Source organism: Pongo abelii, chromosome 19, assembly GCF_028885655.2.
Source record: "Pongo abelii isolate AG06213 chromosome 19, NHGRI_mPonAbe1-v2.0_pri, whole genome shotgun sequence".
NCBI lineage: Eukaryota > Metazoa > Chordata > Mammalia > Primates > Hominidae > Pongo > Pongo abelii.
The window spans coordinates 49,169,440-49,189,166 of NC_072004.2; the positions used below are offsets into that span (position 1 = coordinate 49,169,440).

The following is a 19,727-nucleotide window of genomic DNA, read 5'->3' on the forward strand; positions in this document are numbered from 1 at the left end:
GCCACTGCATTCCACTTGTGACAGCGAGACCCCGTCTCAAAAAAAAAAAAAAAAAAAAAAAGAAAGAAAGAAAGCACAGAATCACAGATCCATGGAATTATTTCATTCATTCAACAAATAGCATTGAGCACCTTCTTTTTCTTTTTTCTTCTTTTTTGAGATGGAATCTTGCTCTGTCACCAAAGCTGGAGTGCAGTGGCGTGATCTCGGCTCACTGCAACCTCTGCCTCTGGGGTTCAAGCGATTCTCCTGCCTCAGACTCCTTAGTAGCTGGGATTACAGGCACCCACCACCATGCCCGGCTAACTTTTGTATTTTTAGTAGAGACGGGGTTTCGCCATGTTGGCCAGGCTGGTCTGGAACTCCTGACCTCAGGTGATCCGCCTGCCTTGGCCTCCCAAAGTGCTGGGATTACAGGTGTGAGCCACTGTGCCCCACACCATTACAAATGCTTGGAATATGTGAGGGAACAACATAGACACGAATCCTTGCCCTCACGAGTATTCTATGCTTCACAGTTCCTCATACATAATAAATGTTTAAAAAATGCGGGCCAGGCGCGGTGGCTCACGCCTGTAATCCCAGCACTTTGAGAGGCCTAGGCAGGTAGATCACCAGGTCAGGGGTTCAAGATCAGCCTGGCCAACATGGTGAAACTCCATCTCTACTAAAAATACAGAAATTAGCCAGGCATGGTGGTGGATGCCTGTAATCCCAGCTACTCATGAGGCTGAGGCAGGAGAATCTTTTGAACCCAGAAGGTGGAGGTTGCAGTGAGCCGAGATCACACCACTGCACTCCAGCCTGGGCAACAGAGCAAGACTCTGTCTCAAACAACAACAACAACAACAACAACAACAAAAAAGATGTTTAAGAAATGCTTGTGGAATGAATTACTGAATCGGCATTTGAATATAAGATCCCTTGGACTTAAAGTCACAGAACCGCAGGTCTCTGCCAATGTCAGGATCCTTTATCCTATTACCTCATTGCTGCAGAGAGCTTGCCCCACAGAGGGGCCCAGGGCTTGCGATAACATGAAGGCAGGGAATTCGTCTATCTATTCATTCATTTATTTGCTCATTCAACGAACATGTGTTAGGGCTGGGCTTTGTGTCCAGCAGGGCATTACAACTTGTCCAAGGTCACATAGCTGTGTGTCCAAGGTCACAGGTCTGCGAGTAGAATCTAGTATGAATGATTCTACCTGGGATTTTCTTCAGTGTCTTTCTCAGCTCTGGCCAGGTAAGTTTGAAGATATGTGTGGGGTGGAGGGGAGAGGGATGAGAGGTGAGTGGAGGAAATCATCCGCATGAAGACACCATTCATTCATTCATTCATTCATCCATTCATTCCATTCAGGAAACACACTTCGGACACCGACTGTGCCAGAACCCGTGCAGGAAGGGGGTTGGGGGACAAGCTACATGGGATGCTGTCTTTGCCTTCCAGGAGGGAGCTCACAGCCCAGGCTTGAGGGCACTGAAAGCAGAAGAGTTCTGGGTCCAACTGGGGACAACGTCATAATTTGCTTCAGGAACTCCCAGTTAGCTAAGGAGAAACATTCCTGCCTCAGGAGAGGCCCCTCTGCAATGGTGAATACATAGTTCTTGTCCCAGGAAGACCCCCTTCTGAGGAGGGAGCCTCAGTGTGTCCCAGGATAGTTTCCAGTCGGGTGGGGGGACCCTTGGTCTCGGGGGAATTCCCAGTCTGACCCAGCCCTTGCCCTAAGAGATCTCAGCCTGATGGGGGATACACAAAGCCCACTCTCTGGGAGCTCCCAGTCAGATGGGAGAGGTAGGCTGAATAGATCCACTCTATACACAGGGGGAGGAACAGCAGACCGCATGTGGACCGAAACTAGCGAACCACTCACTCAACACTAAACTGAGTTAGCAAGTCCTGCTGGTCTTTCTGAAAAGCAAAGACATTTTGAACACGTGAAAGCAGGGTGGGTTGAGGTGTTGCGCAGAAGTGGAAAAGGGAAGGAACTTTCTTCCCCTGTTCCTTCCCCCCTCCCTCCAGAAAGGTATTTCTGGAAGTCTCCAGTTGGTCTGGGATCTGGGCAACTGCTGTGTGTCCCAGTCTGTCAGCCCCTCAGCTGTCACTCTGCTCCCAAAAATAGCAATGGTTGAGGGGAAGGAGAGGAAGCTGTTTATCTGGGATAGATGTGGAAAAGTGCATTAGAGCTGTGCCCAGGGAGGGAGTCTACTGGGGGGTTCCTGTCCCTTCTGGATCTTTCTGTCACTCTTTGGAATGTTAGTGCCTAAGCCCCCCCCAGGATACCCCAGAGTGGGGTGCTTGGGCAGAGGCTGGTCAGCACCTCCACGTGGTCATGACTGACCAGTCTGGGGAGGGGGAGGGCCCTAAGTATCAGTGACAGACTCCAGGGACACCTGCCCCTGTGGCCAAATATGGTCCAGAGCCACTGGCTGAGGCAAGAAAATCTCTTGGGTGGGGGCTGGGAGGGGCAGACTGAGGCTGGCTGGCTGGAGGTTGACACAGGAGTGCTCAGGGGAGCAGCATCACAAGAGGGCAGATTGAAAGCATTGTCCTCACTGAGAAAGTGAGCAGGGGCCTGGGGTGTGCCCTGGACTGGGGAGGGAGACGGCAGACTTCTAAGACCTGTAACGAGAGTTCAGGCCTTTGGCACAAACTGAGTGGCTTTGCCTGCTCAGGCTGGGAGGGACAGAGAGTGAGGCACAGGGACTCTCAACTTGGGCCAAGCTCTCAGCAAATGCTATAATGTCCTCATGGGGCAATAGATTTGGGGGTTCTGGGGGTGGATCCCTTCCAGGCAGAATCCCCACCATCCTCCCTGGTGTGAGGGGACCCTGGAGCTCCAGACCTCAGGCCAGGAGCCCAGCCCTGGGTCTGCAGTGAGGGGCTGACCAGACAGAACTGCTCCTGTCCCAGCAGATGGCAGAGGTGGAAGCCGTACAGCTGAAGGAGGAAGGGAACCGGCATTTCCAGCTGCAGGACTACAAGGCCGCCACAAAGAGCTACAGCCAGGCCCTGAAGCTGACCAAGGACAAGGCCCTGCTGGCCACGCTTTATCGGAACCGGGCAGCCTGTGGCCTGAAAACGGTCTGGGGCAGGGCAGGGCACAGGGTGGGAGTGAGGCAAAGGGGCCTTGGGGCTGAGTGGCAGCCCCTTCACCCTGATAGGAATTGCCCTTTATCCCAGCCGACTCTCCTGGATGCCTGGGGTTGGAGAAAGGTGCCTCCAACCCCCCGACTCATGCCCTGGAAAGACAGAAATTCATCCAGAGCAGAATCAGCCCAATGCCAGGTGCTTTCATGTGTTATTCATGGCATCTTACTAATGGCCCGTGAGATAGCTGTTGTTGTCCTCCCCCTATTGCAGATAAGAAACTCGGGATCCAGAGGGCTTCATTAACTTGCCCAAGCTCTCCCAAGTAGTAGCAGAGCTGAGATTCAAACCTGGGTTTGCCTGATGTCAAAGCCTGTCCTCTTTGCCATGCCTATGAGGAGCATGCCCTGGGCCTCTGACAGCCTGCAGCTCCCCCAGCAAACCCTCTCCCCTCACTGTGGGGACACTCTCTGGCCATCTCTGCATTGGGCCCACATTAACCGAGTCTCCTTCTCCTTCCCCTTTCCTCAGGAGAGCTATGTCCAGGCAGCTTCAGATGCCTCCAGAGGTGAGCCCCCCCCACCCCCAAACTTGCCCTGTCACATTCTCCTCTGAGTGGCCTGGGTTTTAATCTAGTTACCATTTTGGGGGAAGAAACAGTGAGTATGGAGTGTCTTCAGAAGGGAGAGAACAAGCTGGAGAAGGGACTGGAAACATATCCTGTGAAGAGCAGTTGAGGGAAGCTGCAATATTTAGCCCAGAAAAGGCAACTCCCAGGTGGGACAGAGAGCTGCCTTCAAATTCCTAAAAGGCTGTCACAAGGAAGAAGGATTGGATTTCATCTCAGGGGTTCCAGGGCTGGGCAATGTTACAGGGAACACATTTCAGGTAGGGAGAGGGAAATGTTTTCTGATTAAGCTGCCTGGCTGTCTTTTTTTGTTATTGTTGTCATTGTTTGTTTTGTTTTGTTTTTTGGGTTTTGTTTTGTTTTGTTTTTTTGAGATGGAGTCTTGCTCTGTTGCCCAGACTGGAGTGCAATGGCACGATCTCGGCTCACTGCAACCTCTGCCTCCAGGGTTCAAGCAATTCTCCTGTCTCAGCCTCCCAAGTAGTTGGGATTATAGGCGCCTGCCACCACGCCCGGCTAATTTTTGTATTTTTAGTAGAGACAAGGTTTCACCATGTTGGCCAGGCTGGTCTCAAACTCCTGACCTCGTGATCTGCCTACCTTGGCCTCCCAAAGTGTTGGGATTACAGGTGTCAGCCACTGCGCCAGGCCCACCTGGCTGTCTTGAGAAGGAGGGAGCTCCCCACTGCTGGAGGTATGCAAGCACCAATTGGTTAAGCCCCTGGCAGGGATCCTGTAGCAGAGACTAGAGCGTCAGGAATTGGATGACATGACCGTGAAGCTGTCTTCCCACCTTGAAACTCTGTGGATCTTACTGTCTCCCTAACAAAGGGGAGGTAAGGGCCAGAGAGTCCACATGGGTGGATAATCTCCAAGGAAGACACAGAAGCGCAGCAAGAGCATGCTTCCTGGAGTTGGGGCAGTGGGGCTGGTGGTCTGTAGTCTGGCTCCCTAAGGCCCTCATCCCCTGTCTCCCCTTGATAGCCATCGACATCAACTCCTCGGACATCAAGGCTCTGTATCGGCGATGCCAGGCACTGGAGCACCTGGGGAAGCTGGACCAGGCCTTCAAGGACGTGCAGCGTTGTGCCACCCTCGAGCCACGGAACCAGAACTTCCAGGAGACGCTGAGGAGACTCAACACCAGCATTCAGGAGAAGGTAAGCTGGGCCTCTTCCCACAACCCTTGGCTGCCCAGCCTCTCTCTTCATTCCCAGTAGGAATGGGTTAGGGAGGTGGGTCATCAGGGCAGGGCTAGCCCTACCTCCACACTCTGAGATACAGACAGCAAGTGGCATAGGCAGGCTGCACAGAACAGCTAAGCAGGTGCTTCTATCTGTGATGCTTGTTTGAGGGCACAAGCCAGCCAAGGCTAGAACACAGGTCTTTTAAATTCCAGATGGGGCCAGGCACAGTGGCTCATGCCTATAATCCCAATACTTTGGGAGGCTGAGGCGGGCAGATCACCTGAGGTCAAGTAGTTTGAGACCAGCCTGGACAACATGGTGAAACCCTGTCTCTACTAAAAATACAAAAAATAGTCGGGTGTGGTGGGGGCAACTGTAATCCCAGCTACTCAAGAGGCTGAGGCAGGAGAATTGTTTGAACCTGGGAGGTGGAGGTTGCAGTGAGCTGAGATCATGTGCCATTGCACTTCAGCCTGGGCGACAGAGCAAGACTCTGTCCCTCCCACCCCTCAAAAAAAATTCCAGATGGAGGCTTAGAAATATTATTATAACTTAGTATTTCTGCAACATGATCTCTCTCTCTTCCTAGGTATTATAAAATACAAAATACCTGGGAATTGAGGACATCGATGAGGGATAGAGGAGAGCCAGGCCCCATTAGGAGCATGATTGTTTTTTTGAGACAGACTCTCACTTTGTTGCCCAGGCTGGAGTGTAGTGGCATGATCTCAGCTGCTCACTCCAACCTCTGCCTCCTGGGTTTAAGCAATTCTTGTGCCTCAGCCTTCCAAGTACCTGGGATTACAGACGTACACCACCACACCTGGATAATTTTTGTATTTTTGATAGAGGTGGGGTTTCACCATGTTGGCCTGACTGGTCTCAAACTCCTGGCCTCATGTGATCCACCCACCTCAGCCTCCCAAAGTGCTGGGATTACTGATGTGAGCCGGGAGCATAAAATATTTGCTAGGAAATGGAGTAGGGTGGGGAGAACCTGGACCAGAGGTGAGAAATCCTGAACCCTAGTCCTGGCTCAGCTGCTAGTTTTGTGGGGCATCTCTTGGGGTGCTGGTTTCCTCTCTGTAAGAGCAGTAAGGTAATTGATCACTCAGCCCCTTGCTCCAAGACTCAGTAACTTCTACACATCTGGAGAAGCCCTGTGGTAGGACCACAGCATGCTGTCCAGGGTGCAGACTCAAGGACTGAGGAAATATAAACTAAGGAGAGATTCAGAGAGGGATAGGTGAAGGAAGGACCTCTCCGCACCCCCAAAGGAAATGAGCACAGGGCTGGGTGCAGTGGCTCACGCCTGTAATCCCATCACTTTGGGAGGCCAAGGCGGGAGGATCACTTGAGCCCAGGAGTTGGAGACCAGCCTGGGCAACATAGGGAGAGATGCTGTTCCTACCAAAAATTAAAAATAAATTAAAAATAGGCTGGGTGTGGTGGCTCACGCCTGTAATCCCAACACTTTGGGAGGCCGAGGTGAGTGAATCACTTGACATCAGGAGTTCGAAACCAGCCTGGCCAACATGGTGAAACCCCGTGTCTATTAAAAATATAAAAATTAGCTGGGCATGGTGGCACATGCCTGTAATCCCAACTACTCGGAAGGCTGTGACAGGAGAATCACTTGAACCTGGGAGGCAGAAGTTACAGTGAGCCGAGATCGTGCCACTGCACTCCAGCCTGGGTGACAGAGCAAGACTCCATCTCAAAAAAAAAAAAAAATTAAAAATTAAATATGTGCTCAGAAGTAGGTGGGAGTAGTGTGGACCCCCCAAACAAAGTAACAGGAGGTTCAAAACGAGCTGGCGGAGTGAAGGATGATGATCGGTTAGGTCACTTTATGGAAGACCCAGGGCAGTGGGGTTGGAGTGGGGACTGTGAGGGACTAGATATCCAAACAAAATGAGTTCGATTTGCTTGAAACAGCTTGAAAGCTGCTTCATCTACACTTCAGGTGTGTTAAAAAGAAAAAAAAGAAAGCTGCTTCAGGATTCTGAGTATGGAAACATATTTCTGTTTATCCCTATTTAAATGTCTAATAGCAGATTGTTTACTAGACTCTAAAACTGGGCTGAAGACCCTATAGGCCTTCCCAGACTATTGTGATGTCTAAATGGGATAACAAATGTAACCAGATGGTGAGCCTTCAGGGGCAAGGACTTGATTTTGTTCACAATTCTATTGTATTTATTAATTCAATGTAGTTATCCAGTAAATGTTTGTCGAACGAATACATGAATGAATGTATGTGCGGGAGTCCAGAGTAGACACCCTGATATTTACTGAGATGAACTGAATGTGGAGCTGAAATGACGTGGACCCCACCTGCCTCCTTCCCTACTCCCTCCTCTCTCCTCAGCTCCGAGTGCAGTTCTCCACAGACTCGAGGGTACAGAAGATGTTTGAGATCCTCTTGGACGAAAACAGTGAGGCTGATAAGCGGGAAAAGGTGAGTGCTGGCCAATGACATCTAGCCAGCAGAAGGACCCGCCAGTCTGGACAGTGGCATCATTCCGAGGGGGAAGGGGGACGGGAGGCCTGTCTTTGCAGCCCAGGAAGGAAAATTGGCCAAAGGTTAAGCACATTGGAACACAGTGTAAACCATAAGAAGCACTGCGATTTGGGTGAATCTAGTGAGGAGAGTCATGCAGCAAGGTTGGATCCTGTCTTTATTTGAAATTTTGATGTTTTGTTCATCATGGATTTTTTTGGCATTGATTTTGATTTTTAAAAATATAGCATTGATTATTATTCGATTATTGAGCTCTTTGGTGCCCCTTTAAATTTTGCACCCAAGGCAAGTACCTCACTTGCCTCACTGTAATTTCGGCCCTAAGAAATAACGGCCCATTAAAATAATGTTTTATTTTATTAAAAAATATTGAAAGAAGTCATTCTGAAAAATTTAAATATTTACCGACATAATCATCCTCTTAACCAAAGTTGTTACCTTTTTTTTTTTTTTTTTTTTTTTTTTTTTAAAGAAGGAAGAGGTTTTTTTATTCGGCCGGGAGTGTCGGCAGACTCGTGTCTTAAGAGCCGAGCTCCCCGAAAAAGAAATTCCTAGCCCTTTTAAGGGCTTACAACTCTAAGGGGTCTACGTGAAAAAGTCATAATAGATCAAGTAAGCGTGAGGAACGTGACTGGGGGCTACATACGTCAGCTAACAGTACAAAAAGTTTTACAGTGCTTTCTCATACAATGTCTGGAATTTACAGATAACACCAGTAGTTTTGGTCAGGGGTTAATATTATTATTATTTTAACCACCAGGGCCAGGTGGTGGCGCCAAGTTCGTCTAGCTATTTATCTTACTTCTGTTTCTTTTCAACTTTTTGCTTTCTCCATTTTTTCCTGTCTTACAAACTAGGGAAAAGGGGAGGTTGGGGAGAAACTGGGAAGGACAACAGGAGAAGTGGTGGCCTCATACCATAAAACAACGATTATTGCCAAGGAAGAAGGCTTTAACCAGGTGCTGCAGCTGAGGGGATGGGAGGGATTTATCCCAGGAACGCAGGGGGTGGTTCAACATAAGAAAATCCATTAATGTAATATACCGCATTACTAGAACAAAGGGAAAAAAACAGTCATTCCAGCTAACACAGAAAAAAGCATGTAAGAAATTCTAACATTTCATCATTAAAACATAGAGAAAACTATGAAACAAGGGGATTTGCCTCAACATTATAAAAGGTATTTGTGAAAAACCCACAGTTACCATCATACTTAAGGGCGAAAGACTAAAAGCTTTCCCCCTAAGTTCAGGAACGAGACACAGAGGTTCACTTTTACCACAGCTAGTCTGCTAGTCAATGTGTTTTTTTTTTTGTTTTGAGACGGAGTCTTACTCTGTCACCCAGGCTGGAGTGCAGTGGCGCGATCTTGGCTCACTGCGGCCTCTGCCTCCAGGGCTCAAGCAATTCTCCCGCCTCAGCCTCCCCAGTAGCTGGGATTACAGTCGCGCGCGTCACCACGCCCGGCCAATCTCTGCATTTTCAGCAGAGACGAGGTTTCACCACGTTGACCAGGCTGGTCTTGATCTCCTGACCTGGTGATACACCCGCCTCGGCCTCCCAAAGTGCTAGGACGACAGGCGTGAGCCACCGCGCCTGGTCCAGTTGTTTTTATACACTAGCAAGGAACAATTCAAAAATGTAATTAAGAAAACCGCTGGGCGTGGTGGCTCACGCCTGCAGTCCCACACCCCTGAGAGGCCGAGGCGGGTGGATCCCTTGAGCCCAAGAGCTCAAGACCATCCTGGGCAACGTGGTGAAACCCCCTCCCCACAAAAAATACAAAAAATTAGCCGAGCGTGATGGCATGTGCCTACAATCCCAGCCACTCAGGCGGCCGACGCGGGAGGATCACCTGAGCCCTGGAGGTCACGGCTGCAGTGAGCTGTCATGTCATGCATCATTGCACTCCAGCCTGAAAAAGGAGTGAAATTCTGCAACATGTTACAACATGAATGAACCTCGAAAACGTCATTCTAAGTGAAATAAGCCAGACACAAAAGGACAATATTGCATGTTTCCACTTATAGAGGTACCTACAAGAATCAAATTCATAGAGACAGAAAGTAGAATAGTGATTAAAAGGGTCTGGGCAGAGGGAGGAAAGGGAAGTTTGTTTTATGGGTAGAGTTTCAGTTTGGGATGTCGAAAAAGTTCTGGAGATAAATAACGGTGATGGTTACATGCCAATGGCTACATGAATGTACTTAATGCCACTGAGTTGTATATGTGAAAAATGGTTAAAATGGTAAATTTTGTATCTATTTTATACCATCCCCCCTAAAAAAAATTGTTCTTAAGAGTCAAGATCTCACTCTGTCTCCCAGGCTGGGGTGCAGTGGGGTGACTGATCAAAGCTCACTGCAGCTTTGAACTCAGCCAGCTTCCCTGACTCAAACGATCATCCCGCTTCAGCCTACCGAGTAGCTGGGATTACAGACGGTGCCATCACGCCCAGCTCATTGTTGATTTTTTCCCCCGCGCTTGGTAGAGACGGGATTCTGCTATATTGCCTAGGCTGGTGTCGAACTCATAGAACAAAGGATCCTCCCTCCTGGGCCTGGGCGTGGGCTCGCAAAACGCTGGGATTCCCGGATTACAGGCAGGCGCACCGCACCAGAAGCAAACACTTCCTGCTTCAAAAATTCAGTTTGTGATTGGCTGTCATTCAGTATTATGCTAATTAAGCATGCCGGCTTTTAAACTTCTTAAAACAATTTTTAAAATTACGTTTCCACCTAAAACGTCAAAATCTGTCAAGTGATAATATTCGAAAAGATGTTATTGCCAAACTATTTTCCTATTTGTTTCATAATGGCATCGGAAATAGCGAAAGTATCTCGCCATCAGTTAAAAGTGTGCAGCTGACGTAGACCCAGCAGAGGCTGAGCTCAGAATGTTAAAACTATACTTTTAGAGATCATTTATGTAGTTTGTTACTAGAGAAGTTTCTCTGAATGTGTACAATACCGGCAACCACGAGAAAGAGACAGGTTTTTGTTTTGAGTGTAAAATTTGCTTTCGGTGTTGTTTCAGTATGACTGCTGTGAGCTGTTGATGATCGTTCTTCTCTTCTGTTTGGAGAGTAAGAGAGAGAAAACGCAGTCTGAGTGGTTTTCCTTTTTTTGGGAGTTTAACAACAGAAAACAGTCTCCATGGTTTCGCATGTTGGGTTATGCCTAGCATGCTCTCTAGAAAGATTTTTTCGCATTGTGTGCTGTCAGTTGCAGCTCTTGTGTTTTTCGTGGGTGGTTTTCTAAATTTTAGTCTTGGGCTAGAGAGATTCTGTATACGTCCTATTGTCTATTTTTGTATTCTCTTTCCTTTTAGCTGTCTCTTTTGTCGCCGTTTCCCGCCCGCCACCCCTATCCCCAGACGAGGTCTCGGGGTCTCTTCTGTCTGACTCCCAGCGAGGAGTGCAATGGCGCGATCTCGGCTTATAGCAACATCTGCGAGCCTGGAGTGCAATGGCGCGATCTCGATCTCAGCTGATAGTAACATCTGCCTCCCGGGCTCAAGCGAGTCTCCTGCCCAAGCTCTCCCGAATGGCCGGGGCTACGCACGCCACGCCCGGCTTTTTTTTTATTTTTATTTATTTTTATTTTTTGTAGAAACGGGGCGTCACCATGTTAGCCAGGCTGGTCTCGAACTCCTGATCTCAGGTGATCCGCCCGCCTCGGCCTCCAGAAGTGCCGGGATTACAGGCGTGAGCCACCGCGCTGGGCCAGTGAAGACACACTATTTATTTATTTTATTTTAATTTTTGAAGCAGAGTTTCCCTCTTGTTGCCCAGGCTGGAGTGCAAGGGCGCAATCTCAACTCACCGTAACCTCCGCCTCCGGGGTTCAAGTGATTCTCCTGCCTCAGCCTCCACAATCACAGCTCACTGCAGCCTCGACCTCCCAGGCTCAAGCAATCCTGACCCACCTCGGCCTCCAGAGTAGCTCGGACTACAGGTGCCCACCACCATGTCTGGCTAATTATTTGTATTTTTAGTAGAGATGGATTTTCGCCGTTACCAAGGCTGGTCTCGAACTCCTGGACTCCAGCGATCCTCCTGCCTCGGCCTCCCAAAGTCCTGGGACTACAGGCGTGAGCCACCGTGCCTGACTGAGAACTCCCAGACGGGGCGGCCGGGCAGAGGCGCTCCTCCCCTCCCAGACGGGGTGGCCAGGCAGAGGCGCTCCTCACTTCCCAGACGGTGTGGCGGCTGGGCAGAGGCGCTCCTCACTTCCCAGATGGGGCAGCCAGGCAGAGGCGCTCCTCACTTCCTCCCAGACGGGGTGGCGGCCAGGCAGAGGCACTCCTCACTTCCCAGACGGGGTGGCTGGGCAGAGGCGCTCCTCACTTCCCAGACGGGGTGGCGGCCGGGCAGAGGCGCTCCTCACTTCCCAGATGGGGCAGCCGGGCAGAGGCGCTCCTCACTTCCTCCCAGACGGGGTGGCGGCCAGGCAGAGGCGCTCCTCACCTCCCAGACAGGGCGGCCGGGCAGAGGTGCTCCTCATCTCCCAGACGGGGCAGCCGGGCATAGGTGCTCCTCACTTCCTCCCAGACGGGGTGGCGGCCGGGCAGAGGCACTCCTCACCTCCTAGACCGGGCGGCCGGGCAGAGGCGCTCTTCCCCTCCCAGACGAGGTGGCCAGGCAGAGGCGCTCCTCACTTCCCAGACGGGGTGGCTGCCGGGCGGAGGCGCTCCTCACTTCCCAGATGGGGCTGCCGGGCAGAGGCGCTCCTCACTTCCTCCCAGTCGGGGTGGCGGCCAGGCAGAGGCGCTCCTCACTTCCCAGACGGGGCGGCCGGGCAGAGGCGCTCCTCACTTCCCAGACGGGGCAGCCGGGCAGAGGCACTCCTCACCTCCCAGACGGGGCGGCCGGGCAGAGGCGCTCCTCACTTCCCAGACGTTGGGCGACTGGGCAGAGGCGCTCCTCACTTCCCAGACGGGGCAGCCGGGCAGAGGCTCTCCTCACATCCCAGAAGATGGGCGGCCAGGCAGAGACGTTCCTCACTTCCTATACGGGATGGCGGCCGGGCAGAGGCGCTCCTCACTTCCCAGATGGGGTGGCCGGGCAGAGGGGCTCCTCACATCCCAGACGATGGGCGGCCGGGCAGAGGTGCTCCTCACCTCCCAGACGGGGCGGCGGCGGGGCAGAGGCTGTAATCTTAGCACTTTAAGAGGCCAAGGCAGGAGGCTGGTAGGTGGAGGTTGTAGCGAGCCGAGATCACGCCACTGCACTCCAGCCTGAGCACCATTGAGCATTGAGTGAGCGAGACTCCGTCTGCAATCCCAGCACCTCGGGAGGCCGAGGCAGGCAGATCACCCGGGGCCAGGAGCTGGAGACCAGCCCGGTCAACACGGCGAAACCCCGTCTCCACCAAAAATACAAAAACCATGCAGGCGTGGCGGCGCGCGCCTGCAATCCCAGGCACTGGGCAGGCCGAGGCAGGAGAGTCACAGGAGCCCGAGGCAGGGAGGTTGCAGCGAGCCGAGATCACGGCAGTACAGTCCAGCTTCGCCAACAGACGGAGACCGAAAAAAGGAGAGGGAGACCGAAGAAAGGGGAGGGGGAGGGGGAGGGGGAGGGGGAGGGGGAGGGACTTTTTTTTTTAATGTTTTCTTCTAGTGTTTCTGCAGAGGAAAAAAATGGAACATTTGAGTGTTTTACATTTGCAAGAACTTGAGAGACAATGGGGAATTTTTGTTAGTTTTATGTTCAATAAATCCATAAACTAGGCAAATATCTTTCCTAACAAACTCTTCTGAGAACATAATAAGTTGTTATAGACAAAATAAGGTTTTTTTTGTTTGTTTTTTTTTTGTTTATTTGGTTTTTTTTTTTTTTTTTTTTTTGGAAAAGTACAAAGCCCTTAGTTGATAGTGATGGTTCTGGTCACGCTTGCCTGGAATTCTCTAATCAGCCCTCTCCCCAGCACCCAACTCAACATCTCTTTGCCCACCTCCTCCCCTTCTTCCACCTCCTGTGTTTCTCAGCCCTGGGTTCTCAGGTCCTGCTTGAGACCTGGAGCCTTTTATTTTAAGGTTCATGCATCCTTAAGTTGGAAGGCTTTAGGTGGGAAGAGACTTGGGAACCTGCTTGCTCAACTGCCTAAATTTACAGATGAGTCTGGGGTCCAGAGAAGTGCCGTGACTCACCCAAGCTCATACAGCTAGCAGGGAGCAGAATCAGAACTCAAACCCAGGGCTTTCAGGTCCCATCTAGTGTTTTTGCTGCTCACTTCCTGGGAACTTCAGAGTCCCCCGAACAGAAAATCAACAAAATGTTTAAGGAAATGATTATCCGTGTAAAAACACTTCATTTCTCCACCTTTTTTCTAGTCCTTCTCTATAAGCATTATATACATCTTTATTTTAACATAAGTGTAATTGGAGTAAACATTTGATTCTGATTCTGCATACCAATGCTTTTTCCATCGCTCTTAGTCTTTTTATTCATGACTTTAATGGCTGCAATATATTTCATCCAGTTGGTCTTGATGCAAGTTACATGGCTTTTTTTCTTGAATTATGTTCTTGGGCTGTGTTTCCAGGAGGAGGATTACAAGGTGAGATAATAGAACAATGTTCTGAGGATCCAGTCTTTGCACTGGCTCTTGTACTTGGCCCACGGTCCAGGCCTGGGTGGCCATACCTCCCTCGTAACCCTTATTGCCTCTTCCTCCTTCAGGCTGCCAACAATCTCATTGTCCTAGGCTGTGAGGAAGCAGGGGCTGAGAAGATCTTCCAGAACAATGGAGTAGCCTTGCTACTGCAGCTTCTGGACACTAAGAAGCCCGAGCTGGTGCTGGCTGCAGTGCGGACCCTGTCGGGCATGTGCAGCGGCCACCGAGCCAGGGTAAGTGCCTGGCCATGGGGCATGTGGAGCAGATGACTGCTGGTCCAAGGATCTGGAGGGTGACGTGTGGTCAGGGCTGTGGCTGGCATCAATGGAATCAGATAAAAAGTCAAAGGGTGCTCCAGTCTCTTTTTCCCTTTGAGTTGGAAATGAGTTTGACTAAGCAAAGACAAATTATTGAAAGTGCTTAAGGCAGAAGTGGTGAATGCAAAGGCTATGATATTTTACATTTTTTCATGCTAAGTCTTTGAAACCCAGAGTGTATTTTACACTACAGCACATCTCCATATGGTCCTGCCACCGTGCAAGAGCTCAACCGCCTCATGTGGCCAGTGGCCGCTGCATGGGATGGCACAGCTCTGACTTATGGAGACGGGCATGGCTTGTGTCAAGAGGTTTCCAGGACCGAGGGGCCCATGAGGCAATGGCTGCCTGGGCTGATTTCTCTACTGCATGGGATGGGGTGGTGAGGATTATCATACCCTCTCTAACCTGCATGGCAGCTGGAAGGGAGGGGCAAGGCAGCTGACCATGGTTCTTGCTGGGGTTCTAGGCCACAGTGATTCTGCATGCAGTGCGGACAGACCGAATCTGTAGCCTCATGGCCGTGGAGAATGAGGAGATGTCTCTGGCTGTCTGCAACCTGCTCCAAGCCATCATTGACTCCTTGTCTGGGGAGGACAAGCGGGAGCATCGAGGGAAGGAGGAGGCCCTGGTTCTAGGTAGGAAACATTTTTCAGTTTTGATTCAAGGGGATGGGGAAAGAAAAGGTCAGTTGCCACCTCAGACTGGGCATTCCCTGTTTGTGGGGGTGGCTTGGTTTTATGTATTTTCTTTTCTTTTTTTGAGATGGGGTCTTACTGTCACCCAGGCTGGAGTGCAGTGGCGCAATCTAGACTCACTGCAACCTCCTGGATTCAAGCACTTCTCCTGCCTTAGCCTCCCGAGTATCTGGGACTACAGGCACACACCATCATGCCTGCCTAATTTTTGTATTTTTAGTAGAGACAGGGTTTCTTCATGTTGGCCAGGCTGGTCTCAAACTCCAGACCTCAGGTGATCTGCCCGCCTTGGCCTCCCAAAGTGCTGGGATTACAGGCATGAGCACTGCACCTGGCCTGTTATATGTATTTTCTGATTATAAAAGTAACAGGCATAGCTGCATTATTCACAATTGCTAAAAGATGGATACAACTCAAGCGTCTATTGGTGGGTGACTGGATGAGCAAAATATGGTATATACATACAATGGAATATTAGCCTTAAAAAGAAAGGAAAATTTGACACATGTGACAACGTCAGTGAACATTGAGGGCATTATGCTAGTAAAATAAGCCAGCCACAAAAAGACAAATACTGCATGAATCCACTCATATGAGATACTTAGAGTAGTCAAATTCATGGCGATAGAAAGTAGAATAGTGTTTGGCAGAGGATGGAAGAGGGGAAATGGGGGGTTATTTTCTAATGGGGACAAAGTTTCAGTTTTGCAAGATGAAAAACATTCTGTGGATAGATTGTGCTGATGTTTGCACAATGATGCGAATATACTTAATGCCACTGAACTGAACACTTAAAAATGTTTAAAATGGGGCCAGGCGCAGCGACTCACACCTGTAATCCCAGCATTTTGGGAGGCCGAGGTGGATGGATCATGAGGTCAGGAGTTCGAGACCAGCCTGACCAACATGGTGAAAACCTGTCTCTATTAAAAATACAAAAAGTAGCCGGGCATGGTGGCGCATGCCTGTAATCCCAGCTACTTGGGAGGCTGAAGCAGAAGAATCATTTGAGCCCGGGAGGCGAAGGTTGCAGTGAGCTGAGATTGCACCACTGCACTCCAACCCGGGTGACAGAGTGAGACTCCGTCTCAAAAAAAAAAAAAAAAAAAAGGTTAAAATGGTAAATTTTATGTAAATTTTACCACAGCTTACAAAAAGTAAGAGAGGCTTATTGAAGACATTTGGGAAAATATAGAACTATGTAAAAATGAGAATAAATGCCTATAATTACCCATTCAGGTAATCACTATTACCATTACCACACGTATCTTTCCTTTTTTTTTAAAAATCATCAATATTTAACAAAATTGGAATTCTGCTATGAATAGTTATATATTTTTTTGCACTGAGCATTATATTAATATTGCATACCATTTAATATTCTTAAAAAGGATTCCTTTGATTTTAATAATTAATTTTACATTTGTTCCCTGCATATGCACATACAGACTCATGCTTCTCCCTGTACATCCAGGTCCTAGGCATCAATTTAGAAGATATTGCTCTGGCTGGGAGGGTCAAAGAGGCAAGTTCACTCAGAAAACTTTATTTTCAAGAATATCATAATCTTCCCTTGTATGGATAATTCATCAATCAGCTCTATATTATTGGAGATTTCAGTTATTTCCAATTTGCATGTTTATACAAAACTCTCCAGGAGCCATTTTTGCATCTATGCTTGCATTTATAATTTATTTTTATTTTTATTTATTTATTTATTTATTTATTGAGATGGAGTCTTGCTCTGTTGCCCAGGCTGGAGTGCGGTGGCACGATCTCAGCTCATTGCAACCTTCACCTTCCGGGTTTAAGCGATTCTCCTGCCTCAGCCTCCTGCTAATTATTGTATTTTTAGTAGAGACGGGGTTTTGCCATGTTGGCCAGGCTGGTGTCAAACTCCTGAGCTCAGGTGATCCGCCTGCCTCTGCCTCCCAAAGTACTGGGATTACAGGTGTGAGCCACCATGCCTGGCCACATTTATAATTATTTCCTGGGGTCAAATTCCTAGAAAAGAAGCACTAGGTCAAAGGCTATGAAAATAACTAATGTTCTTTCTCTATATTGCTCTCTAATTCCTTTCTGAGAGACTGCATCAATTTATACTCTCACCAAGCAATGATGAGAGTCTCCATTTTAACACATTCTCATCAGATTTGAATGCTATCCTTCTTAAAGATATTTGCCTATCCAGTAGATTAAAAATTATCATGTTAGATTCAAACTAAATTATTCATCAGATTGATCATTTTTCTGTATCTTTATTAGCCATTTGGATTCCTTTGTCTTTGGATGGTTTGTTCATGTTGTTACCTATTTCTTGATGTTGTTCTTATTTGTTTATAAGAGTTTTTTTGTTGTTGTTGTTTTGTTTTGAGACAAGAGTCTTGTCTCAAAAGACTATAGTCAGGCTGGACTGTAGTAATGCAATCACAGCTCACTGCAGCCTCAAACTTCTGGGCTCAATCCTTCCACCTCAGCTTCTGGAGTCACTAGGACTACAGGCTCATGCCACCATGCCTGGCTAATTTTTAAATTTTTCATAAAGACAGGGTCTCACTTTCTTGCCCAGGCTGGTCTCAAACCCCTGGCCTCAAGTGATCCTCCTGCTGTGGCCTCCCAAAATATTGGGATTACAGGCCACTGCGCCCAGCCCTGAAGTCCTGGATTCTTGATGTGACTCTGACTTACTATTATTATAATGGTCAGCTAGTCACTTTCCTTTTCTGAGCTAGAATTTTTGGAAGATCCAAGATGGCGCTGCTTGTATGGCTGGCAGTCAACTGGAAATGTTGACCTTGTGGCCTTGTGACCTTGTTGATCTTGTGGCCTTGCTAGTGGCCAGCTTGGGTTTCTATAGAACATGGTGGCTGGATTCTAAATGGACAAGCCCCAATGTGCAAGTGCCATGTAAGCCTCTGGTTGTGCCACAGGTCACAAAAGCAGCCCAGGGCCAGTGTGGGAGGAGATTACCCAAGAGCATTTATAGTGAGAGTCGTGTTTCCCGGGGAGACACCAATTCACAATCTTCCATGACTTCCTTTGGTTGAACATCTCTGCTACAAAATTCTTCCACATATTGATTTCCACTCTACCCCCTTGTAGCTTCCATCTGCCTCTGGTCCAAAGTCTGCCCTCTGGAGCCTCACAGAAGGAGTCTGTTATCTCACTCTCATGACATGCCTCTGTCTGAAGACGAGCTGTCACATCTGCTTACATCTTTCCTTCTTTAGGCGATGGAGCTGTATTCCTTCATCAGTTATTTATCTGACATGGTTTGGAGAGCTTTACTTTTTGGTTTGCCCACCTTTGGGCTCCATCCTAGAATGAGAACAAAAATCTCTAAGTATCAGGGAGGGCAAAATCAGAAAAAAAGGCATTTTCCTTTTAAGATCTACCAGTGGACAGGAAGTCCAGGCGTCACAGGCAAAAGCTTGAATTCAGGCTCCCAGCATGCCTGAATCTGTGGGGAGTGAAATGTCTCTAAAGAGTATAAATTCCCCTTCTGGAAAGCATTTTATTAAATCAGTTTATTAGAAACCACATAAAGCATCCCTGGATCTCTGCCAGTCACTGGTAGGAGTGAAGAACTTTCTAAGAATCCGAACTGCTCAAGGATGGAATGAGCTGTTGTAGAAGTCAGTGTTCAGGGTGGCTGGAGGACCGCTTGGGGGTGTTGTCTAGGGATTTCTCTCCCTTTTTCCGGGTGAGATGGGCAACACTATACTCCCCTGGGAATTCACATATTCAGGAAGTAGTGGATTCAGTATTTCCAGGGTCTAGAAGCTGCTGCTCTTCTTGGTCATATATATGTGAGATTTCCTACCCCTCTCTACTTATCCCTGTCCTCTTGTTCTTCAGACACCAAGAAGGTCCTGAAGCAGATCACCAGCCACCTGCTGGACATGCTAGTCAGCAAGAAGGTGTCTGGCCAGGGCAGGGATCAGGCGCTGAACCTGCTCAATAAGAATGTCCCCAGGAAGGACCTTGCCATTCACGACAACTCACGTACCATCTATGTGGTGGATAACGGTGAGAAGAGGGGAAGGTTTGGGGCTTGCTCAAGCCTTTTAAGTGGGCACCAGGGCACTGAACAGAAAATGGAAGATGTGAGGCTCTTGAAGGGGTCTTCAGTTCTAACTGAAAAGGTGAGAAAAGGCATTGGCACATCAGGATCCACCAGTGGTCCTGTGAAGGTGCAGGTCAAGCCTCTGAATTCAGAGCCTGAACACGTCCAGGAAGTGCCCAAACACATCCCCAAAACATGTGGGTGGAGCAACCTAGCAAATGGGGACAAGGACTCCACCAACCACAGGATAAAATTCCAGAAGTCTCATGGTTGGTAAAATACTTCACAGGCCTTTCAAAAGGGAGGAAATTGCATCAAGTATAGTTTATATAAAGCACAGTGAGTACGTTTGTAAACCCAAAAGTATCTGAGACAGGTCTCAATCAATTTAGAAGTTTATTTTGCCAAGGTTACGGACATGCCCCACAGAGAGGAAACACAGAATCACAGAAACAGTCTGTGGTCTGAGCCTTTCTCCAAAGATGATTTTAAGGGCTTCAGTATTTCAAGGGGAAGGACAGCCTGGAGGGGAAAGAGGGAAGATATGGTCACATTACATAAATGCACATGTTGGAAGAGAAAGGAGGAGGTAGGGGA

At 48.8% G+C, this 19,727-nt stretch overlaps 1 protein-coding gene and 1 non-coding gene across 2 annotated transcripts in view; both read left to right on the forward strand.

Moving 5' to 3' along the window:
• Window positions 1-1,575: 1,575 nt before the first annotated feature.
• UNC45B (unc-45 myosin chaperone B) overlaps window positions 1,576-19,727 on the forward strand; it is a 46,624-nt gene continuing 28,472 nt past the window's right edge. The window contains exons 1-8 of the mRNA XM_054536668.2: window positions 1,576-1,595; window positions 2,920-3,087; window positions 3,625-3,661; window positions 4,706-4,881; window positions 7,280-7,369; window positions 14,115-14,282; window positions 14,836-15,004; window positions 18,923-19,093. Coding sequence (XP_054392643.1) covers window positions 1,593-1,595; window positions 2,920-3,087; window positions 3,625-3,661; window positions 4,706-4,881; window positions 7,280-7,369; window positions 14,115-14,282; window positions 14,836-15,004; window positions 18,923-19,093 — 982 coding nt within the window. The 5' untranslated portion in view covers window positions 1,576-1,592. The remainder of the gene's footprint in view (window positions 1,596-2,919; window positions 3,088-3,624; window positions 3,662-4,705; window positions 4,882-7,279; window positions 7,370-14,114; window positions 14,283-14,835; window positions 15,005-18,922; window positions 19,094-19,727) is intronic.
• On the forward strand, window positions 10,334-10,547 carry LOC112129849 (small nucleolar RNA U3). Its single transcript, XR_002912192.2, has one exon. It is a non-coding gene; the product is annotated as a small nucleolar RNA U3 (small nucleolar RNA).